The sequence below is a fragment of the Neolamprologus brichardi genome, chromosome 11, assembly GCF_056152115.1.
Source record: "Neolamprologus brichardi isolate AB-2024 chromosome 11, ASM5615211v1, whole genome shotgun sequence".
NCBI lineage: Eukaryota > Metazoa > Chordata > Actinopteri > Cichliformes > Cichlidae > Neolamprologus > Neolamprologus brichardi.
In genome coordinates this window covers 13,823,710-13,848,361 of record NC_142114.1, presented here as the reverse complement: position 1 = coordinate 13,848,361, position 24,652 = coordinate 13,823,710, and the positions used below count along the sequence as shown (strand labels likewise).

Below are 24,652 nucleotides of genomic sequence, written 5' to 3'. Positions count from 1 at the left end.
GCGTATATACAAATGTGAATTTAGTTTAAACACCAGAACGCTATTAAAAAAATGTAGTTAATTTTGCCACGAGGCTCATGGCCCATTTTACAAGCGCTCTTTAAATGACTGCAACTTTGTTACCGTTTGTGCTTGAGGTGAAATGCAAATGTTTTCCGATAGAAAAACTCATGGTAGCACAAAGCATTCACAGGGAGAGAAAATTCAAATGGTTCCAGAAATATAAGAATTGTTTTCTAATCTTACGGTGACAGTTACAAAATAAGTCCAGGTGGTCTGTATGATACTTGGGTAATAAACGCTCAATCACATGTATATCCACACACAACATCACTGCCAGCAAAGAAGTGCCTCGTGTGTCTACAGGTGTGAGCTGTCTCTGAGGTAAGACAATTTTATTCACCTCTAAACTTTCCGCTAGTCTTGTGAACAACATTATGTATAAACACAGGCCTTGGCTATACATCAATATACTGTTCAAACTTGAATAACCTCATAACACAGGGAGTTACTTCTGTTCGTACTCCTACAGGCAATCGTTTTATTCTTCTACAAGGCCAGAGAGATGTTTGTTTTTCCCTCGCTACCTTTATGTAACTGACTGTATATACAGAAAACTCAGAGGCTGTTTAAAAGGTGGAAATTATAAGGAAAAAGTCTGTTGTGTGTCTGGTAGTCACAATGCTACTGCAGTGTTTAGGCTCTATGACATTAACTGCAGCCCTTTAACGCACCATGATCATTATGTGTTCTATGACCGTTCATACGTGAGTGCCGAAGAGAGCAGCTTAGACTCTCCGAACAGTGAATCATCACTGTTCCCCTGTGAGAAGAAGGTATAATCCAGGCAAATGTGTACACTGAGTCCCAGCTCAGTCAGAAAGCAGTATTTCTCTTTTCTCTCTTTTCACCACTCTCTGACTCACAAACACACTCAGCATACATCTCTCTCAGCTATAATTGTTTATACTGACTTCAGCTTAGCCCTGAGTTCTAGGCTATGAATCACTACTCACCACCGTCGTGACAGGCCTTCACACTTAGGTGGTCCTTTTAGAGAAGCAGCGGCGGGTTTGTGTGGGCATGAAGCCAGCTCTGACCTTGGAACATGTGAATGCAAACAGGAAATCTGTTTCTACGTGAGCCTCGGTCACCTGTCATCCTGCCTCCAACTAAAATGGTACTAAAAGGTTGGCTACTCCTGAACATCCTGGCGTTGATACCATAGTATAGCTAATAATCAGAATTCTGTGTGAATTGAAAAACAAAAGACCAGAGCTGATCAAAAAAAATACCTACAATGTTTAACTTTTACCCGAGCTGTTTTCATACGTGCACTGCAGCCTTGAACCTCACCCGCCAGACGTGCAAGTGTTCCAGTGTAATCAGACATTAAACAGTTTTTAAACTCGGTTACCTCGTAAAAAAAAAAAAAAAGTCTGCGTGATGTCAGATTGCACCCGTGTGAGAACAGTGCATTTAACTGTCCAGTGGATTCATGGAGAGCGGGGAGGTCTCGCGTTTCCAGTGCACTCTGCCCATCCTGCGCTGTCTCTAAGACCGCTGTTTCCAGTAGTCTGACTCCATGTGAAGCTGCTGTGTGCTTTGTGTCAAAATTAAGGTTGGAAAATGTCCTGACTTTATTCTCCAGAGTTGATTGATTTTTTTTTAAGAGAGCTAAGAGAACTCACATGTTTTGTATCACACTTGTGGGATTTTTAACCTGACATTTTTTGATGTGATTCTTCATTTTCAGATGAAGGGACCATTCTCTGTCTAATTGCTTCTGTTTGGTTTGATCTGACGTCAGCGTTTCAGATTCTTACAGTCTACAGGTTCAGCCTGAACTTGTGGAAAAACGCTGGCAGATGTGAGGCTTATCCATCCCTTTGAGTGAACATGAAACACAAAACATACTTTGTCTGTTTCAGTGTAACACCAGTTTTCATCTTTAGAAAATGTGTGGATGACAATTTTGGTTTTTAGGCTGTTCATGCAAGTCAGCCATTATTGGAGTATTTCAAGTGAGCAGGGAGGGAGTCTAAAGAACAGATGTGTTTTGTCAGGAGTATTGATTTTATTAATGAGTATTTTATCAATACTCATCTAAAGTGGAACTCACAAATCCTTTTTGTTATTTATTATGGCATGGGAAAAGAGAAACAACAGCACAAGCTTTAGTACAGCCACAAATTTCACTGTTACAACGTATCGCACAGAGATTTTATCTTTTGCTTACACATAAGTGTGTTTCAGCTCTTTCACATCACTCATCTCAACCATAAAGACAGAGGGAGCGTAGAGGCAGGGGATGGGGGATGGGGGCAGCTGGGGAGTGGTTCTGGAGGTCTGAGAAACTCAAGACCTTGTAGCAACATACCACTCAGCCATCACAAACACTTAACATCTTCAAAACGCTGCAGCTCTATGTGAACAAAAAGCTGGAGCCCTGATGTCTCCACACTAACAAGGCCCATCTGAAAGCAGGAGGGGAAATACAAGCCGGCCTGTGCTTGCCACTTCATTTCCTGGCTGGTAAGAGCTTGTTTCCTGTGCATCAGCCTAAACATGGCATTTCACAGGAGAGACTTTGCAGTATTGCCCCCTCCCCTCTGCTACCACCGGTCCACTTTTGACTCTCAGCTGCAAACAATTTATATTCAAGACACACTGAGTAACAGTTTCCAGATTAGCCCTTGATAGGATTCAAATTGAAAATGACATTTTGGAAGAGGGACAATGTAAATCACATTCATGGTTTGTCAGGCCCAGGCAGCGGTTCAAACCAAGGGAGTGCTCGTGGTTTTTCAGCACTCCATATCAACTTGCGGAAAGGAAGCTATGGAAACAAATTTTCACACCCAGGAACTATTTCAGGGCAAGTATAAAGCTGTCTTGCTTACAAAGAGTGGAGGCTGTGATTTTAATGAACTCAGACTTATGTGGTGCATATGTCGGACAAATGTTACACATCTTGGTTTTCCCCCTTGAACTGCAAATGACTAAAGAAAACTTTTAGCTTCCAATAATTAGAAAATAGACACTACTCATTTGGCTGTATACTGAATTTTAAGGCACAAGTTTACAAGTTAAGATTGGATTGAGTATAAGCTATCAATCTGACCACATTAGCACCATGGCTTCATAATGGTCAGTGATTAAAGGTGGGATCAAAACCCTGCTGGCATGAAAGGGACAAGATATTTTAATAGTTAGACATGAGGATAATATTTCGCAGATGACACTGAAAGCACTCTACCCTTAAAATGGATTGGCCAGCCTGGGCATGACTTTTGGAGTGTGATATGTTAAAACTATAGACTGTATGCAAAAGGTGGATATATGTATGGGTATATTCCCTTTGATGCTTTCCTTTTGAAGTCTTAATGATTTGGCCACAGGAATATTATTTTTCTTTCTGAAAAGTTACTATATTTGTACAACAGGTTTACCATCTAGCCCTAACTAGCTTGATTAGCATGTGGCATAAACCAAACAGATTCAAGGGAGACACATACATGTCTGCTAATTGGTGCTAAATAACAGACAATTTTTAAGATATTTCTTTTAAAATGCTCCAGAAGGTATTAACCCCACAATAATGGAGAAGAGGTCCAGTTCAGTAGCACAAGGCATCAGTGAGGTAGGCTTAGAGACCAGTCAGGGACTCCCTGGCAACCTCCAGTTGCTAGGAAAGGTGCCTTTCCCCCTACAAGTTGTACAAGTACAAGTTGTTGCTGGAGTTGCTAGGTGTAACTGGTCGCAACAAGGGTGCAGCAGCTCCTTGTTATTGCTTTGGCTGAGTGCAAAGAAGACATTGCATTGTCTGCAGACACTCATCAACTACATGCTGATTGTTGTGAAATTTAAAAAGGTGTGACACAAACCAGAAAGATGTTTGGTTTCAAAGTAAAAGTTGTGCTTTACCACTGCAACCAACATTTTTCAAAAGCCAAAAAATTTACTTTATAGGCATTTGTTTGTGTTGCACTTTTCATAATTTCATAATTACTCACCAAGCGGTAGTAAAACCAACCACAGAGGATTTTGGCATTGGACCATAAACTTCTTTGTGTCCAAAATCACCAAGCAACAGCCAGCAACTGCTTGCCAATCAGTTGAGCAGTTCACATTTTTCCCTAGGAACTGGTGGTTGTAAGTGGATCGCTGACGAGTGTCTAGGCCTGTGTGACTAAATTAGCAACTACAAGGCCTATGAGACATCAGTCTATTACAACTCCCTGTAAGCACAACTGTTAATCAAAGCAGCCAGGCTCTTAACTTTTGAGTTATTTAAAAAAGAATCATGCAGTTGTTATGAAAAGTATCCGCAAGGTCCAAAATATTCTTTTGCATCAGGTTGTGAACAGCACTTTTCATAACATGGGTGTCTATGGGGACTGACTTTGTTTCATGAACTGCAGTTGCCAGCCAGCTGAGACTGCAAGAAGTCATGATCCTAACCCAAAATGTAATCCTATACAGAAGCCCCCATCTGAAAGAATAACTAAATAAATACAAATCTTAAAGCCAACTCTCTAAAAATCCTAATCCTTAAATTTGAAATTTCCACTCCCCAGTTTGAACAGTGACTGCTTAAATAAGTTTTAGTGATCACCAGATATGACATTTCTGCAAGCAGAACAGTTTTACTCTCAGCACTTCACTACATTGTTTCACTGTGTGAGTCATCACGTGTTAGAATAGTTCATAGTATTGCTAAAATCTGCTGAGCGCACAGGTGTCGATTATGATGTACGAGTATTGTAAAGCATTTATGGAGCCTGAGAGCGAGTGAGTTGCAACAATTTGTGAACATGAAGGAGACTACTCTGATAAATATTTTATGAAGGTAACTACCTGCCAGTGGAAGAGGAGTAAGGATGTGTGTGGTGGTGTAGACATAATTTAGGAGCAGAGTATAGAGTATTGTTGTAGAAATGGAGGCAATTTAATGATTGTTGTAAAAGTCAGACCTTTAAGTGTTAAAACCAGTAGCAAACAGACAGGGGCGACAGGATGTCCAGTGATTTCCAACAGTATTTTGCTATTGTATTTACAGTTGTGGTCAGAAGTTTGCATACACTCATCATGAGCATAAATATTACAGTAATTGCAGGCTGTGGACATTGATGCTGGTGTTCTGGCAGTTTCCCGTTCATCATAAACTTGAGCCGTTGTGGTTCTTGGATTGTTCTTGAATATCATAACCAATTTCCTCTGTAATATCAGCTTGGGTCTCATTACTAAAAGATTTAAGTGAGTTCATGTATAATTTTGACTGTGTGGATAAAAATCCAAATAAATTCAAACTTTGTTCACCCTAATTCTTGTTTTTCAAAGATTCATTTTAAATTCTAAGAAATTGTTAAAAGCCCTAAAATTACCAAGACATTCACGAATATATGTAAACGTACATATTTAAACTTATATTTAAACACTGAGTGACTTTTGACACTGATACGCTCCATGTTTATTCTGGCTAATGCTATAGTTATAGTTTGAATATAGTTTACCATTTTCCCCCAGGATCCCTAAAAAAAAGCTCTTATTTTTGCAAAGTAGATTATAAAACCTCCTCTTCTTGAAACCAGCATGCTTATAGGCTAGCAGCCAGTTATTCTCAGACAAAAATAATGTATTTTAGAGATTCAGTCTGATATTATAATATTATTAACACACTTTAGATTTATATCAAATATCATTTGATATAAAGGATTTCCAGTGTCAGAGAACTTGACTTACTCGTTAATAAAAGAACAAAACTTAAAGGTTTTGTGGTGAGTTCGAGACCTTCACCCATGTTTAGAGAAATACAACTAAGACTGTAGTAGAGATCATAAGCAATGTCAGTGTTCAGAAGTAGCCATTTCTTAAAAAACAAGAGCAGGTTTTGAGCATGTAGCATTTCCACATAAACAAATAAAAAGAAACGCAAAAGCAGATATTTAATTTCTTGGACTATACTCTCAGTTGCTATGGCCTCACTCGATCAGTCATGTAGATTTCATCACGGTGTGTTCGGAGCCCTTCTTCAGAGTTGGCAGGGTAATTACTGAAAGGGCCTACTTAAAGCTGTAATTTTCCAGATGGCAGGCAGGCAAGACATAAGAGCTGGTTGCTCTCACCATGTGCTGAAGCTGGAGCCTATTCAGTATCACTTCAGATGGCATAGAGCTGCTACAGGCCTGACCGAGTAAAAATATGTAATAGTCAAAGCTCTTTTGGCTCAAGAAGAAAAGCTTCAGATTCCCAGAAGCCAAAAAGCAAATGCTCTGTATCTGAGGGGGGACCTGTGAAGAACAGACATGCGATTTGATTTCAGATGGGCCAGTTTTGCAGCCAAACGGGGGGATGTGGAGCAGATCTAAAGTTCAAAGCCTACAGCTGTGTTAGAGAAAAGAAGTGAAAGGTCAACAGACTGGATTCGGCAGTTTGTGGGGCTGCGCCCAATGAGAGCAGATAGTCAGCAGCTGCGCAGTGACAAGGAGATTTACCAAGGCAAAGGTCCTCTCACCAGGATAAAGTACTATTCAGCTGTCTACTTACATTAGGAGTCAGGCCAGTGTTTATAACGCTCATATTCATGTGATAAATATAAAGACTATACTACTTATAGGAGTTTACTGTATGTCAGTTAGTATACCAACCCATTAAAAAGGACTCTTACATGCAGTATATAATAAAAAATTAAAAAAACACCTTCACATGTTGACTTAAAGCAGCCAGCAACGATATTGTGGATTCAAACAAAGCACTGTCATCACACCAAGCCAGTCCATTCTTCCCTCTTCTCCTTTGTCTCAATTTCTCCCTGCATGACAGAAGAGGAGCTCGCTCCCTGTTTGGATTTGCTGGGTGGTGATGGACAGCGGTGAAAAGGAACACTTAACATTTCAAGAAACTGAAATGGAAGAGGATGTTTGACAAAAGCTGGCCACAGAAAAGCAAACAATCTCCTCACAGACAGCAGCAGTCGTTGCCGTGCGGGTAACCAGAGGAGAGCAATCCATCAAACTTTAGTTAGTGACTAGCTGCCTTAAAGTGCAACACAAAAAGGAACAAATTTGATTGTAACCTGTTCAAAAACTGCTGCTCGTGATTAAAAGCATTCGGCGCTCCTGAGGGCATGTGAAAATGTCACATCATGAAATCTTTTCTTGAAATTTGTTCACAAAAATGCCCCTGGATCATTAGTCTATTTTCAGAGTTACATTTATCCAAAACAAACGAGTTACGTTCATTTAGGGTTATGCAATAATTGCAGGACAACGTCAGTGCCGTGTTATTTAAAGCTAAAAAAAATTTTCTGACATCATAAAGTCAGACAAGAGCTGAGTGACACATCGCTTCTTTGAAATGACTGCAACTTTATTCACATTCTACTCTTCCCCAGGTCATCATCGTCAGCCACAAAGCTCAGAAGGACAAAAAAATCACCGCAGAGAAAGGAAAAAAGTGAAAGAAGAATGGCACGAACTAAGAGAGAGAGCGGGAGTAAAGAGCAGGACTGGAAGAAGGGGGAATTATTCTTTTTAGGTTCAAAGGCGATCTATTCCCTACCACTCCTATCCATTCACTTTGCGCCACATTGGCCCCAGGGGGAATGGGAGTTGCTTGTCACTGATGCCATTCACCCATCAGTCACAGTGTTACAAGATCCTACGGGCTTCGCTTTGTGGGGCAGAATCTCCCAGCAGAGACCCACATGCGATGAAGTCAGCACCACTTCCACTGTGTGACTTGTCCCTCTCCCTCCGTTCAGCAGATGAACAGATTTATTATCTCTACAGTTACACTGAGTTTCTTTGAGTACTGCAAAGGGCCGAGCTCTGAATATTCCAAATAAGCACATACGATATGAAACCAAAGCTGGAAACGATTTACTTTCTTGGAAAGATGGTAGAGGTCCTTCAAAGTGTCAATTTTGTGCTGCTTAAACTTTCATCTCACCAGGTTCAGGTTTATTCTTTATTCAAACTGACGACGCACAGAGACGCAGCTGCTTTTCAAGCTCTTATTTATACTCATACTGTTTCTTGGTTTTGTATATATTGCTCTTGATGTGCGTTATTTTTGTTGGTCTTAACTGGGACTTGAGTGCAAAATTTAGTTTCACCTCATGGCAATAAAAATCCTTAGATCCTTGTATTCATCAAGCACAATCAAAGCCTGTTGGTTGCTTTTTTAATTTTGATGGGTATTTTATGTTTTATATTCTATTATGGTGACAATAATGTCACATGGATAAACGTCTGCATGACTGTGTAAACTATATTACACCTTTGAGATTTTTTTTCACTCCCCGTTTTCTGCTAAACGAAGTTACAGCTGATTTGCAACAGAAAACCCCCAAGCTGCACTTACTGTGAGATCAGTCATCACTGTTTCTACCTTAAATAATTATAATTCTTTTTCTCTGTGCTGGCTTTTAGATGAGCATTCTTGACCAGATAGTAGTTTAAATAAAATACATTTATGCTATATTAATCTCTTCTTGTCTGATTGAAACCTGTAGTGTAATGCATACTCCTAGTGTATGCATTCCCAGTAACTCTGCAGACACAAAGACTGGTAATGACTACACGGCTCTAGCCCTGGAGTGTCAGGTATAGAATGACACAGAGGAAAGTATCTTGGGGCACCATAAATGTTCTGAAACAAGAGACAGATTTCCGCAAGTAGATCCAGGTGGTCTGTGGTTCCACGTCATCTGTTACTCATGAAAAGTTTCTTTTCTCTCTGCCACTGCTGCATAAATGTTGAGGACATAAAGTGCACTGGAGCCTGCCACTTAGTACCCTGATTGACTTTGTATGTGACTCTGAATATGATCTGAAGTCAGTTTTTGAAGCTGATGAAGGTGCTGATGGTTCCTGCTGTGGAGGGAGAGTTGGTAAAGAACTTGAATTTTTTTTAAAAACATGCAAAAACGATATCCAAGAAAGTGCTTTACAAATGCGCAGTCAGTGAATTGTTGTGGACTTATTTGAATCTCGTTCTGACCAGCGGTACCTTTAGTAACGTTTTACTGGATTCTGTGTCGTATATAACCACAGACTTGATAAGAACACAAGGACTGACATGAATTCCTTCACCGTGGTTGTAATCCGAGAGCTTCAAAGTTGGAACTAAGGGAACGCCGGGGGCCCTCCATGTGAAAAGAGTCCACTCGGGCCTATCCTGAGCCACACAGACCACTACTCACTCCATCCACATTCCCTCACAGCAGGATCTAGCCATCTGGACTAATTTCTGCTCTGACAGAATGGCTCTCAAGCCCCATCTGTATTAGGGCTCCATTCACAGTGGGTGTGTGGAATGTGCTTGTCTGGGAGGGAAGTTAGTAGATTTAAGGGATGACGGCATAACGCAATATATCTTTTCACCCTGTACACTGGAGCATGTAATTTCATCAACATCTGTATTTCATTTTTAGTGCCTTGGTCAATTTGGGGGTTCAGTCAGTTTGCATTCAGGGCACCAGGAAGGCCTCGAATCACTTTATTATTACATGTAGTAGCATTATTTAGATTACAAATATGTGTAAGACATAAAACAAATGTTTATAAAACATCTCAGATATGTCAGTGTTCACCTAAATCTAACTACTGCAATCCAGAGGCTGATCAATAATATCAAATTTCCCACAACTATCAAAAACAGATGCTTATGTAAATGTTTATTGGTCAGTTTTTAGTCTATATATGAATAGTAAGTTGTGGTGGAGGAGTGGTTGAGACCCATAACATTAAGTGTTACAGGGTCAGTTTTACTCACCTACTATGTCTTCTCAATGTCTCAATCAATACTGTCATTTAATCAATAACGGTGGGAAAAAAATCTCCTCATGAAAAGTTGTTAATATTAATTCTGGGATGCAAAACTAAAATAACCTGCTTTCTCCCAAAACAATATATACAGTAGTAAATCTAGACAGGACCTCACTGCATGCATTACTGCCATTCTTGGGCCTACAGCGACAGCCCAACCCTATTAGCTGTTCTGTTACTATAGCAACCTGTACTAAATCCCCAGAAGAGAAGACAGGAAGGGGTCCGAGGGCAAAAGTGGGTCATTTGGTTGATAACCAACACATGTCTTGCCTCAGTGTCTCAGTCAACTAATACACCGATCCATGGAGGAAAAAGATGTCTTGTAAGGATGGTGTGGCTCTACGAAAAATGCTTTTTAATAAAGCACACCTCATAAAGGATGTTAAATTGTAAACTGCTGACCTACATAGTTATAAGGGAGACAGCCAAAAATAATGTTTCACAACATGGGGATATTGTACTGCAGTATTAATATAGACACTGAAAATGGTCAACCCTTATAATTATGATTATATTTCTAGTGTGTCTGTTGAGTGAGGCGGGGGTCCCTAAGTTCTCAATGTACTTATAAATTGGTGTGAAAACAGTTCGTAGCATTTGTATCTGGAGGCCTGGAGTATCTTCAACACAGTGTTAATAATTAAACAGTGTAGAAAACAGCAGCTTACCTTGGTTTTATCAATAGAGAATCTACAATTCATGAAGTTAATATCTACAGGCCCCCTCATTTAAAGGTTTCCACTGCACAAAGGGGATAGGTGGTCAGTCCAAATATAAATAATGGTAGCTGTTTGCTTTAGACCAGTCACCTGTCCTCCTCCCGACTGCCTTTCTGATTATAGTATGTCCGATACATCTTTGGACTTTTGTAGTGTTGTTAGACTATGTAAGTTTATGTCTATACATAAATTTATGATCAAATACACCAAGTGCTGCATAATCCTGCCTTGACAATGAAATGGTACCAGTAGAAGCTGTGTATTCTGCACAGCTCCTGCGAGAGAGTGCTGCCTTTTGGCTGTGAGCTTTCCAGTATAAATCTATTGACAGCGGTTAACAGAGGTGCTATCAGTCCAATACAGGCTGGCAGCGTCCCCCAGTGGTGTTTTAAAAAAACAGTGTGGAGTAACTGCTGGAAAGCAAAGTGGAAAGGCCTGTTCTTTGGTCGGGATGGAATGGGGCGGGGGCTATTTGGCCAATCAGTAGCTCTGAGTTTACTAATTGGCTAGAGGGGAACTGTCAGTCAAATCTCCCAAAGACTGTTTTTCCTGCGATTTCAACAGTACAGCCTCAGAGTTTGAGGGGAGCAGATCTCCGTCGACAAAGCCCAGTGTCTTTACAGCACTGAAAATAGTAAAAAAAAAAAAAGTATTCTCAAGTAATACTAAGTATCACTTTCTGTATTAGAACTTCTACTATACAATATCATGCAAAATTAAATATTAAAAATAGCATTAAACGTTTAAAATAATGCAAAATGAAGCGATTCAGTATATTATTTCCATCAGGAATTTACATTCCTTGCAACTGCTTTATAAACCCACCGCTGTATCATTTTAAAGTGGATGGTATTTTTCTCTTAAATGTATTGAACTTTATGTAACATCAATTGGAAATACGTGGAAGTACTCTAAAATTAAATAAAACTAAAGTGCACCAAGATCCCTGGTTCGATCCCGGGAGGAGACACAATACATTTATTGATTTATTGTGTTATCGGACTGTCTTTTTGTTTCCAATAAAATAAAACAAAATTTGTGAAATACATACATAGGAAGTGCGCATGCCCTGCCATACCCTGCTGACGCCCATGGGTGGCAGGGCTGTTCCGGACCGCTGGACTGGGACGGTCGAGCGGACTGCTCCCTGATTGGTCGCTGCTGTGCGCGTCCCCGTCGTCTCCTCCCGGTTTTCCTGGCATGACCTTTTCCCTTGGCAACCACTTCCTCCGAGCATCAACGGCCATCTTTAATTTTAACTCATTCATGAAAAGTTGTTTCGCTCATTTACTCACATCGACCGACACATTTGAGCTCAAAGCAGCGTCACCGGCGCTGTGTGCATGTTGTTTCCAGCGACAAGCACAGAGCAGAGCCGAGCGGCACCGCAGCAGGCTATCCTCCGAGATTAAGTAAACACCGAGAGCGTACGTGCATATTGTTCATTACAGCGTCTAATGCATCACCGAGGCACGCTTCTATTCACTCATGTTTCGGGCTGCTGTCTGCTAAATGTGCTCGTAACCAGGCTGTGAGTGAACGACGCTCACGGTGATACTAACATGTTGCTTTTTTTGGACTGAAGGAGCACAATCACCCGACAGAAACAGCAGGTGGAGCGCTGTAACAAGTGTGCCGATCATTGTATGAAGGGCACAGCAGAGTAGTCGCCACTGCCATGTTATGCTGAAAAAAAAAAAATCCCAGCAGCAGGGAGATAAAAGTGAATGTTCCTGACTCCACCGTGTTTAGTTTGTTTTTTTTAGCACAAAAAGAAAAGAAATGAACTCCCTGTTCTTGTGATTGCCCTGGCCTTCATTCACTCGCTTATTCTCTATCGTGGCAGAATGAGAAAGAAGCAGACTGCCAAACAGAGGAAGACTGAGGAGACTACAGTTGTCCAGGAGTTTGTGGTTGAAAAAATAATTCGCCGCAGAATCTCGAATGGGAGAGTGGAGTACTTCCTGAAGTGGAAGGGCTTCACTGAGTGAGTGGGATGTTGCAGAACCAGTCATTTGAACGGTTTGATTGTGTAACCCGTTTATCCACCGTAGTAAAAATCGCCTTTCCTTCCTCCTGTTAACTCTAACCGCAGTGCAGAAAACACGTGGGAACCTGAGGACAACCTGGATTGTCCTGAACTCATAGAGGAGTTCTTGAGAAACGCCCACTTCACCGAGGAGAATGAAGAAGAGCAACCCGAGCAAGGGTTTGTTCCCAAAGAGGAAATGGCAGAGGAAGAGACAGAAATTGTGAGTATGTGAGGAATTTTAGAGTTTCTGGAACGTCTGTATGTCTGTATGTTTCCATGTTATTTACAGAACTTCTGCAGCTAAATCTGCCAAAAGGGAGAACAACAACGAAAAATATAGAAGTATAGGGAACACAATAGAAGTATGGTAGCATTTTCCCTTTAGTTGTAGACTAAGGTTGGAATGGAGTCAACTGACTCATTGTCAGAAATTGTTTTAAGGCTCAATCTGAAACTAAATGTCGTGTTAAAGAGGTTAGTTTTACACAAACTCTTGAAAATGAAACCAGTTAAATTTCCCCTTTTTTTCTGCAATGGGTGTGTACAGTGAGGGAGAAAAAAATGAAATGGCTCAACTTAGCAACCTTATTATCATGTCTAGTAAATCTGTGCTGCAACTTTGAACTTTGCCTTTTCTTATTTTGTTCTTTTAGTCCTGCGTGCAGGAGGCTCAGGCTGTGAAGACGGACAACAGCGTCCTTCAGCCCGATGATGAGCAGACAAACTCCCCCAGTGACCTCAGTACTTATCTCGAGCCCGAATGCATCATCGGCTCAACGGACAGAAAGGGAGAGCTCATGTTCCTAGTCAAATGGTGACTGCTTCCTCTTTACTCTGTCCTTGAATAATAAATGCCAGCACTTGAGTAAATGTGAAAAATGTTAATATTTAAAGCCAGAGTCAGACAGCAAAGTGTGTGTGTGTGTGTGTGTGTGTGTGTGTGTGTGTGTGTGTGTGTGTGTGTGTGTGTGTGTGTGTGTGTGAGGGGGGGGGACTTGATGCTTTTGTTGCTGTTGCTTTGTTCCAACATTTTATATATGCTTGATCATTTACTTGAGAGGAGAAGTTGGACGTTGACACTGACCACCTCAAACCTTATTAGTAACAGATTGGAGAGAGCAGATGGGCTTTGGGTTTATCATTACACACAACCATTAAGCTATAGACTCGGGGGCTCTTAACTATGCATACCTGGACTATTAAGTCCAGCTCTGCAAAGATCTACCTTTATGAGGCTCCGAGTGATCGGCTTAGATCGTTTTGCTTTTTTTTTTTCTCTTCTTATTTACATACACAAATGTTAGTGTCCAGGAGTCCAGCAGAGCCGCAACACTACCTACGATTGTAGTTACTTTCTGAAAAAGGAGCTATATTGAATTACATCAGATTGTAAAGTTTGTAAACACAGTTTGTAAAACAGTTGGCTGAAGTCTTTTAAAACACTCGATGACTTTTGTTAGGTTGGAGAACTTGGAATTTTTTGAAAGTTTTGAGTGTGAAAGATGTGCTCATGTTTAGGGCTGGAAGTTTAGAGGTCTACGGAAAGCAAACACTTGCACACAATTCCACAAATTATTGACCTTACCCAAACGTCCGCGTCATTCAAAGAAGCACGGCATTGATATGATGATAAGATGCCAAGTCCTATATTGCTCCCTTAAGCAAACAAGTTATTTTTTTACTTCTCCACAAGAGCATAGCCAGTCAGAAAATGTTTAATTCCCTTTGTTTGTCTCAGTCTGTCCCTTGCATCCCATTCTGTCATTCTTGTAATCTTCTCTGCAGTTTTGATGTTTTCCTGCTGTTTGGGAGCTCAATCTCCATCATCCTTTGCCCAGTGTATCAACTATCCCTCCTCTGCACATGTCCTACCTATTTCAGCTTTGCCTGGTACACTGTCATATGCTTTCTGTAGATCCTCAAAGACAGTGCAACTCCTTCTCTGCACTTCTCCATGAACACTTTAAGCAAACTAGCACAAACATCGTGTCTCTAGCGCTCTTTCTCAGTATGAAGTCATACTGCTGCCCACTGATCATCACCTCTCCTCTTAACTGAGCTTTTGCAGCTCTGTCCCATGTTTTCATGGCTTTATCCCTCCGTAGTTACTTCAGCTAGGCACGCATCATCCTTGTTCTTGAAAATCAGTGTTGGTATGCTTTATTACATTTGTTGATCTGTCAGCAAGACGCTGTGAGAAATTACTGGCTAAATTTAACAGACTTGGTGGAACAATGGAGCATGAGCTAAAGGAAGCAAAAGCTAAAATCTAGTGCCTCCTTTGAGTAGAGTCCCCTTACCCTTCACTTCTCCATTAAAAAAACTGTCAGAAATATTTGTCTTTGTTAAGACATTTTACATCCATTAAAAACGAGAGGCGGTTTCAGTCTTTTTCCTTCTGCTGCGCGTATCCCCACAGGAAAAACTCGGATGACGTTGCCCTGCTGCCGGCCCGTGAAGCGAGCGCCAGATGTCCCCAGGTGGTCATCGACTTCTACGAGCAGAAGCTGACCTGGCACTGTGGAGACGACGAGCAGTAAAAATGTGTGTGGGTTGTGTGCAGAGGAGAACTAATAAACAGCTGTGCTCTCAGCTGAAGCTTAACTTTAGCCTCCATCAAATGTCCTCCTTCAGCTGGCATCGGAAGCACTCTGCGCAAAATCGCATCCCTGCGTCAGGCGAAGTTTCGGGCTCTGGCAGGTGTGAGATCCTCGGTGGTGGTGGATTTTAAGTGCTGTCTGCCCTGTGGTGCTCAAAAAAGGTCACTCTGACTTTGCAGACACTCTGATGGAGGCTCAAGCTAACCTTTATGTAGAGCGGCTGATCTGAGGTCAGACTAACCCGTTGCAGCTTTTTTCCTGTGTCATCATGTAGCGGACTCGATCACTGTGGTTGTGTTTTGTTTTGAAGATATTGTTCTATGAGTAATATAGTATTTATAGTCCTGTTTAGATGCCAGTATCTTACACTGGAAGGGCCCTGCGGTTGCTTAGTGTGTGCTTTACATCCTGTACGGCAACACTCTACTGCCAGAGCCAGCAAACTACTGTCCAAGTCCATGCCTTCAGCCTATGTAGCTTTTGGCTAGAGCTGAAGATTGTAGCCCTGTTGTTGGAATGCCTCTTGTTTGAACTTGTATTGTGTGAGGTTGTGAAGTGTTAATGGACACAGCTTTTACTGTATCTCTTTATGACCCTTGTGGTTGATGTTAAATAATATATATTTTAAAAAAAATGTTGCCCATCAAAAATTCCCTTGTTTTTTTTAATCAGCTGCTGTAAATTAGCTGTTTTCTCCTGTTTATTGAATTAGAACGTTTCAGTTTATTTAAATATTTGGTGCTTTGATCCAAAAAGTGAAGCCCTGCAGAATTCTTCAGAATAAGAGCGCCTCGAGGCAACTGTCGTCGTGATTTGGCACTGTATAACTAAAATTGAGTTGAATTAGAAGGTCATGAATTTTCTTAAGTAAATCTAATAAGATTTACACTTATCGAAATGAACTCTTGTGCACCGTAAATGCGTAAGACGATTGTTAAATGTAGCACTTTAGATCTGAGACTGTGCAGTTTACACAGGGCATTCATTGACTGTAATTATACAGTTCTGTGTACTTTATATCTGTATCCTGGTGGCATTGTTCTGACTCGACATATCTCCCATGACTGCTATGGGACACTCAGCTGAACTTCAAACCTCGTAAAAACACATCTGCTACAGAACTACTGTAACTGTTGACCATGGATCTGTGAAGTCTGTGAATAAATGAAACCTTTTTTGACACTTTTTGCATCTTGATTCACTTTGATCATATTTCTCACATTATGTGGTCCAATTACTCCTAAAATAAACGATCAATTCCAAATTATTTAAAAAAAACAACATTAATATGAGATGATTCATTTGACATTACATTTCTGGCACTAAATGGGCTACACAGAGTTGGGTCCAGAAACACAAGCTTTGTGATTTTCTTTTTTCCTCTGTGCACCACCACAGTGGATTTTAAAGCTAACAGTTAAGATGTGCTTAAAGTGCAGACCTTTAATCTTAATTCAAGAGTTTTACTGTAAAAATGCAGCTCTTTAGGAATTGCAGTGATTTTTTTTTTTTACACAGTGCTTCATTTTCAGAGGCTGAAATCAATTGGACAAACTTAAAACATTTTAAATTGATGGATTGTTGTAATTGCTTGAAAGTAAAAGCCTTTGCAGTCAATAAATGCCTAAAGTTTAGAACCCATCGACACCACCACGTACTTTTTTTCCCATGCTTCAGAGGCTCTGCTAGCCCTATGCTGCGGTTACTGTCTGGTGCAGCTTGTGGGTTTTTCTGGATTCAGTTTTGTTTTTAGTAACTGGAAGACACGCTGTTAGGCGGAGATCAGGTGACTGATGTGGTTGATGAAGAATATCCCCGTTTTTTGCTTTCAGGAATGGTTGAGTTGCTTTTGTGGTGTCCTTCGGGTCATTATCTGTTTGCACTGTAAAGTGATCAGGTTTGTGGCATTTGAGTGAAAAGTATAGTGCTGTACACTTCTATCAATAAACACTAGTGACCCTTTATCATTGGCAACCATACATGCCCATGCTATAACATTACTTCCACATATTTTACAGATGATGTGGTATGCTTTGGATAATGATTTGTTTCCATGCTTCTCGCTTCTCATTATTCTGGTACAAGTTAATCTTGAGTTTATCTGTCCAAAGATACTTTTTCTAGAACTGTGCAGGTTCTTTTAGGTATTTTCTAATCTGGCCGCCTTGTTTTTGAGTATAACCAGTGGTTTCCACCGTGCTGTAAACTCTCTGTATTTACATTTATGAAGGTGTTTCTAAACTCTGGACCCTGTCAATGATATGCTTACCTCTTCTTGACTTGGTTAGATGCTGTAAAGTTGTTTTTCCTTACAAATGGAAACGATTCTGTCATCATGTATTTTAGTTTTATGTTCTTCTGTTTTTTTCTTTGTTTTTTTTAGATAGTGCAATACTGAGAGTAAACAGAAAAGATAGGAGAGAGTGAAAGGAGTTAGACACAGAAAATGTTCTGGCATGGACTTAAAAACAGGCCTCTGCAGTACCCTTGGGTACTTGGCTACCAGCATCCACTTCAATTGTCTCCTGTGATCTTTCAGGCATCTCATTGTTTTTAAGAACAGACCGGATTGTTGATTTGGCCTCTCTTAAAGTTTTTGCTGTCTCTATGAGAGGATTATTTTTCATTTTCAGCCTAATGACGGCCTTCCTCACTTAGATTGGCATCTCATTGGACCTTATATTTAAAATCTAAACCATTTTCACCATTTTGAATTAACGCCAGATCTTATGTCTACTTCATTTGTCACAAAAATAACAAACGAACAGGTCTCACCTGGCCACAAAACTGCTAGCAGTTACCTTTGAGCCTCTTAAAATGGAAGACTGTGTATAAAAATGGCTGTAATTTATAAACAGTTAATACTAAACTTTTTTGTTAAACTTTTGTGAATTAAAGCCAAAAGTCTCCACTTCAATTATATCTTGATCATGTCATGTAAAATCCACTGTGATGGTGTAAAAAAAAAAGAAAGAAAGAAAGAAGCAAACCTACAGCAGTTGTCTCTTTTTCTAACAAAGTATGGATTTCCTGTAACTTTAGCAGCTTTGATCTGGTTGTGCTGACACATGTTCTCTAACAGTGCTTCCGATTTAGGAATGCCCGTTTTGATGAGTTGACAGTTAGAGGGAGGTGCTTATATCAGTCTTGTGACTTTATTTTGAAACCTTTGCTCCATAACAGTAAAGGTGGAAATAAAAGACACAAATGCAGTGCTAAGGACCACCATTATCTATCTGACTTACGGTTATTGAGATTGAATCTTTTAGATCATGAGAAAGGAAACCGACAGCACGGAGAATCAGGTAGGTCTGAATTAATGTTGTGAATGTGACGGAGTTTCTTAATTGTCAAGAAGAAAGATCTTTTGTGTTTTCCTTAAACTGTGGCACAACTTTGAAAATAACTGTGTTTGTACTAAGCATGAAACCATTCTCTGTTGGATTTTCCTATCCTGGTTCGTGTGATGTTAGTCATTCTACTTCCTCTATCTGTCAATATAATCCTTCCCTTTTTCACAACACAGTGCATTCCATTCAGTCTTTCAGTCTCTGTCCTGCCTTCTCCATGCAGCAGGTCATCAGTGTCTGGGTACGGGACCCACGGATGCAAAAGAATGACTTCTGGCATGCCTACATAGACTATGAAATTTGTTTACATGTAAGTAAAATGCTTAAGACAGTTGGTCGAATCTTTATTCTTTCATTTAGGATAGCTTTACTGTGATATGTGTGTGACACTGGGGTGTCCTGTTTTAGACCGACAGTGTGTGCTTCACCAAGAAGATCTCACAAGTGAGAAGGAGATACAGTGAGTTTGTATGGCTCAGGCGAAAACTGCAGGCAAATTCGATGCTAATGTAAGTTCATCCACTGAGATTTGAATTTAAAGTTTACTTACTCATAGTTAAAGTAGTGTGCTCAGTTGTTCCTGACATTTTGTTGTTCTTGTTGTTGATTTTCCAGGGTACATGTACCAGGCCTGCCCCCTAAAAACCCTTTCTTCAGTCTTAATAACGCTCGGCAGATCACTGATCGAATGAAAGGGCTCCAGAAATTTTTGGAACAGTACGTGAGAACTCAAAGATCAATGCATTTATGAACTTTGACCTAGTCAAACAAAAACCGGAGTACAAACACAGGACCACATGACTGACTCTTTCTAAAGGTAATACCAGGAGAAGTTTTAAAGTGTTTATTTTTCCCATTTTTTTTTTCAGAGTCCTTCAGAACCCTCTGCTGCTGTCCGACAGCTGCCTTCACCTTTTCCTACAGTCACAGCTTAGCGTGCCTATGATAGAGGCCTGCGCTGCTGGAAGGACGCACTACTCTGTGGTTCAGGCTGTACAGCGCTGCGGCCTCCGGAGATTCCACTCAGAAGAGGATCTGCACAATAACCTCAAAATTTCCTGTGACTCTGACTCAGATAGGTAAAAAAAAAAAAAGATCTGATCTCACCGCACGAGCAGAACTGAAAGTCTTTAGAAGTCAGTTTCACTCTACCTAATTCACTAAATTGTCTTTTTTTTTTCCAGCTCCGAGGGTAGGGATCCAGAACACAAGATTAAAGATTTGGAAGCTTCTTCTCTTGATCTCATTGAAACGAGCCAGGAGGAAGAGCTGAGCTGCTTATCTCGTTCTACATGAAAGCATCATCTTCATACTGCTGACAGAATGTGGGAGTCTCTGCACCCATACAATGTTTTGGATGAGCGAAGGAAAAAGCTATTACCGTAAACCTGTTACTGTACTTAACATGACTCGTCTTAATTATTTCATTTATTTAAAAAAAATGTCACAGCTTCTTTTGTTCTTGATGAGACGTTTTAGTTTGAAATTTGCACAGTAAATAATAATAAAAAATTACCTCTTGTATATTACATATCTATTATCTATCTACATTTATATCTATCTATATCTACCTGCACGTTCTCAGATTGTCTGAATAAATACAAAGTTGTACCAACAATTTGCCTGAAGATGGCAGTGTTGTAACAGCAATGCGTTTGTATAATCTTTGCTTCATAAACATTGCTTGAATTTTGATCATTGAGACTGAAACTGGTCAGATATGAGTGCAGTGAAAGCCTTTTGTTCTCCTCTCTGTGCTTCACTCCCAATCAAGGGAAGGGTGTGGAAAGCTTGTCATCTGGTGGCCACCGCAGTGCTTAGCAGTATGACATGTGTAATAGGGTCTCTGCAGAGTTTTTAGACAGCCCCCTTGTCAGGTGTGTGGCTGGTAGGAGGTCCTGTGGGATCCCAATGGACTTGCTCCTGTCTGAGAGGGCTATCAGGTAGACAGGCTACATTGCTCCCTGCTGAACAAAATGCCAGCTGCACTGACAAGACACCCTTTCTACCTGTCTCCTTTGCTTTGGGTTAGTCTGAGCTCACCTACTGCAGTCACATCTCAGCGTGTCTGTTCATGTGTGTTTAGTAAACACACACGCCTGCTCTCACAGTGAACACCACCGTGCTTTTTTTTTTATTGCAGATGTAATAACGAGTAAAGGGAGTGGAAAAACCGACATATCTGCAAAACTCATTAGATGAAGTGTTTTGCTTAGTTTGGTTTTTTCCTCTGCAGCAGCTGGGTGAGATTTATTGTGAATTCAGAGGGTGGAAGAGATAGTAGGCTTATGTTAGAAAGAACGGAGCAGTGACATCATCTTAAACACACTGAGATGCAAATGAACAGCCGCCGACTGAGCTGCCACGGGAAGGTGGGACACATTTCCGAAAGATGCGCATCCAGTAGATATGTATTCATTTGCATCTACTATAGTGAAATATATGTATGTGCAACCATTACCAATGCTTGACGTGTAGTCAGCATTATTTTGCACCTTCGGACAAAGGTGTAGGTGTTCAAGTGCAAACATATGAATGTTTTTCACTATTTCCACTTCATAAATTTTGAAAAATGTTTGTCTTGTCTTCTTGCAAATAGCTTGCAAAGAAGCTATTTAAACAGGAACTGTTCAGTCTAATGATATCTGACTTTCCAATATTGTTGTGTGTCACCCTGACAGACTTTTAAGAAGCCTATGTAAAATGATACACTGTATCATGTCAGTGTTTGAAGGAATTCTTGAAGTTAAAGATGCAACATTTTGGGTATTGTGTGGGTATTTTAAAAATAAACGAATGAATTAAATTACTTTGTCTGTGAAAAAAAGAAAAGGAAAGCTGTCATGTAAATTTTAATTAATTAAAACATTTTAGACTCATCAGTTTCATAATATTAATGAAACCAATGAAGGATGTATCACAGCCCTTGAGATGCTAGTGTAAGAGATGCCAAAAATGTAAAAGGGAAGAAGTAATCTTGGGGAGCTTTGGAGTTGCAGGTTGCACAATGAACTAAGTTCCCCTTGCAGAGCTTTGTGACTGCAAACTCCTTTTTGTCACTAACAGTCTTGTGGATTGAAATGTTTCCATTTGCTAGTTTCAATTTGACCCATCCTGCAGTATTGACCCATCATTTGATGGTTCAGTACTCCGATCCACTGGCCGTTAACCTTGAGCCTAACCTACCGCTGCAGTTCTGCTACCATGACAACAAGGAGACATTTAAACCCATCAGATCAATTGCTAGCGGCTCCCTGCTCCATGTTGTGTGACCCCCAGTGTGGTCAGCTGGAGTGAAAACACTGGGACAATAAATGAAGAAGAAGTAGAAGATGAAATTTCACTCTCCCTCGGCAAATACCCTCACTGTGCGTAATCTAATTAGTATGCTTATTGTTTGACACATAAAGTAGTCGAAGACCAAATAAATGAAAATGGCCCCTCTGGGAGAGACCCATCTGCCTCAGACCAAGTCAGCATGTCTTTCTGCCACAACAGCTCAAATAAACCACATCTAATGTCTATGATCACATGCTTGACTTGCTATTACATCTGATTTGTAATTAACACTGCATCAGAATAAGCAAAAATAAACATTTTATCTTTTGGAATTAACCAAACTGTCAAACATGTGACAATATGAAATCCCAATCAGGGTATGTCTACAAAGCCAAAAACAAATGGAAGAAATGAGGGAGATATGCTCCAGTGGAGGCAAATTACAGATAAATCAGAGCCTGCTCATGCATTTTAAGTGCCACATTATACAGAATCCATTAGTAGCAATAGGAGCTCAGCACCATTTGAGATATTAAATCTCTGTGACTGCAACTCCGTTGAACCAGGATGAGTCGATATCAGAGAAAGCCAGCTGCACTGCCAGTGGACAGGGGCTGATGCCTAAACAAAACGATACCATGAATATACATTATTGGTGATATGACAACAGCACACGCAGGCGATACAGCGTGTTTTTCCACTATAGGCAGATCTTGGAGCTGGGGATTTACTGAAGCGTTAATAAGAAACTGAACATTTTTCAAGGTCTCTTATATTTCATGCCAGTACTGAGTGCTGATTTACTGTGGGCCACAAAGCTTCCACAACCTGACAGCCAAAACAGGATTTTTACATCTGTCCTTGCAGCTGTGTGTGCCTCTGTCCTTGTGTGTGTGTGTGTGTGTGTGTGTGTGTGTGTGTGTGTGTGTGTGTGTGTGTGTGTCTGTGCATGTGCATGTGCATGTGCACATTCAAAAGCCAAACCTACCCTCAGTTTGACCAAAAAGCAAAAACAAAAAGGAAAAAAAAATCTTCAGGGTTGGAACATTTTTCTGTGTCACTCAAATGTCACAGATGGAAATGAGATGACACGAGCCATCCATCAAATTCTGCAGCCTTACCTTTTCTGAGTTCTGTATAGCTAAACCTGCAAATGGTGTCGCCTGTTGATGTGTGGATGTAGCAATTACAGGGAACCGACGTGATCACTGTACCAAGGCATGCACCAGCTTCCCATCCCCTAGAATCAGAGCTGATCAGCATGAAACTAGCTCCTCTGCCTTGAGTGCGTCGGCTTGAGGGAGGGAAAAAAAGATGAGATCACTGCTGGGTAATTTCCTCAAATAATATGTGTGTAAAATTAGATGTGTTTCCTTTGGTTTGTGCATCTTAAAAGCAGATGTATGACGAGGGGGGACTTTGTCTTAAAACAGCAAGTGTTTGATCATATATAATCACAAATGTTCATTAATCAATGAAATAATCCCTTCGTTATATAGAAAGGAACATAGGCCTGCAGGTTGTACAAACAGGGGTCTTTATTTTTTTGGCATCTATTGTTTTTTTAATGTTAGCATAGCATGAGAATTGCTTTATCACATAACTATATATATGTAGGACAGCACAGCCTTACAGTGATTTCCCTTCTGCTTCACAGTAATAATAATAATGGATTGCATTTATATAGCGCTTTTCGAGAACCTCAAAGCACTGTACAATTCCACTATTCATTCACTCTCACATTCACACACTAGTGGAAGGGCATTGTTCCCCTGGTGGGGCCTTCCTGTGTGGAGTTTGCATGTTCTCCCTGCGCCTACATAGGTATCCTCCCTCGGTGCAAAAACATGCATCTTAGATTAACTGCTAAATCTAAATTTGATAACATTTTTTATAAAGTATGCATGAATGCAATTTAAAATAAAGTGCTTTGAGTAAGTTTTCTAAATTGTTAACTTTGACTTAGAATTCGGTAAAAAAAAAAAATGAATAGATGATAATTTAGTAGGTAACTCCTTAAATTGAAATGACAAGAAACTAAATATTTTTAGACTTTTTTTTTTTTTACTACAGTTCATAGTCGTGTAAACTTGTGATCATTTCATTGGCATAGGAACAGGTTGTTACATAACAACAGCCTCCAAAGCCACCAGCTGCAGGTTTGCTGTATTATTCAAAGTACAAATTCTTTAAACTGCAAAGAAATGTAGTAGCAAGTCCTTGTGTAATGATTGTTAGTACATAGGTTGACCAATAGCTCAACCGATAGATGGAGATAGAAAGAGAGGGAGATGTGTAGTACATTTTTGCATGCATTTGCATCTTGGCACAGGGGAACAGAGCCTTTTGTGTGTCACAAGATCATGTGTAAATAACAACCCCTCCAGACGAAATGTCTTGTTAGGGATGAGGTATGAGTAGAGGGGGAGCTCTTTGGTCAGACCCATTTCAGGGAACAGAGAAACTGCCAGTGGTGGCAGTGAGAAGACGACATAGGGTGGAGAAAGAAGGGGGGAAAAAACAGAGGGGTAGAGGGCACCATCTCTCGGGGCCTCTGAGCTTCACTGGCAGTGTGTGTAAATCAGCAGGCAGCTCACGGCTGCAATGAGGTAGAAAATAAAAAAAACATAAAAATGTCCAAGTGAAATAAGAGGCAAGGAGAAATCTTTTATGATGAGCCTAAATTCTCCTTACTCTGCAGTAGATCCACTGACCGGCTCAGCTTGTCTTCTTCAGACACCGTCCATCATCCCAATATCTGCATATAGCCACAAATTACTCAAATTACCCCACCTGCTACTCATGTAATACATATGTAATGAGTATCCTAAATTTG

General features: G+C 40.4%; 2 protein-coding genes across 4 annotated transcripts; both read left to right on the top strand.

Annotated features, from left to right (window-relative positions):
- Positions 1–11,755: 11,755 nt before the first annotated feature.
- Positions 11,756–16,369, top strand: cbx3b (chromobox homolog 3b). Of its 2 annotated transcripts, none has more exons than XM_087848155.1 (5): positions 11,756–11,967; positions 12,402–12,542; positions 12,651–12,807; positions 13,241–13,401; positions 15,007–16,369. In XM_087848155.1, the coding sequence occupies exons 1-5, from the start codon at positions 11,756–11,758 to the stop codon at positions 15,125–15,127; spliced, it is 792 nt and encodes a 263-aa protein (XP_087704281.1). In that variant the 3' UTR covers positions 15,128–16,369. The 2 variants fall into 2 exon arrangements, with proteins under 2 accessions (XP_087704281.1, XP_006801460.1); XM_006801397.3 differs by having other exon boundaries at positions 11,842–11,982.
- A 1,976-nt stretch (positions 16,370–18,345) lies between these two features.
- snx10b (sorting nexin 10b) lies at positions 18,346–20,541 on the top strand. 2 transcript variants are annotated; one of them, XM_006801398.3, is made up of 6 exons: positions 18,346–18,492; positions 18,761–18,847; positions 18,946–19,046; positions 19,153–19,254; positions 19,407–19,616; positions 19,722–20,538. In XM_006801398.3, exons 1-6 carry the CDS (start codon positions 18,460–18,462, stop codon positions 19,831–19,833), a joined length of 645 nt encoding a protein of 214 aa, XP_006801461.1. In that variant the 5' UTR covers positions 18,346–18,459; the 3' UTR covers positions 19,834–20,538. The 2 variants fall into 2 exon arrangements, with proteins under 2 accessions (XP_006801461.1, XP_087704280.1); XM_087848154.1 differs by lacking the exon at positions 18,346–18,492 and having other exon boundaries at positions 18,611–18,847; positions 19,722–20,541.
- The last annotated feature ends 4,111 nt before the right edge of the window (positions 20,542–24,652 follow it).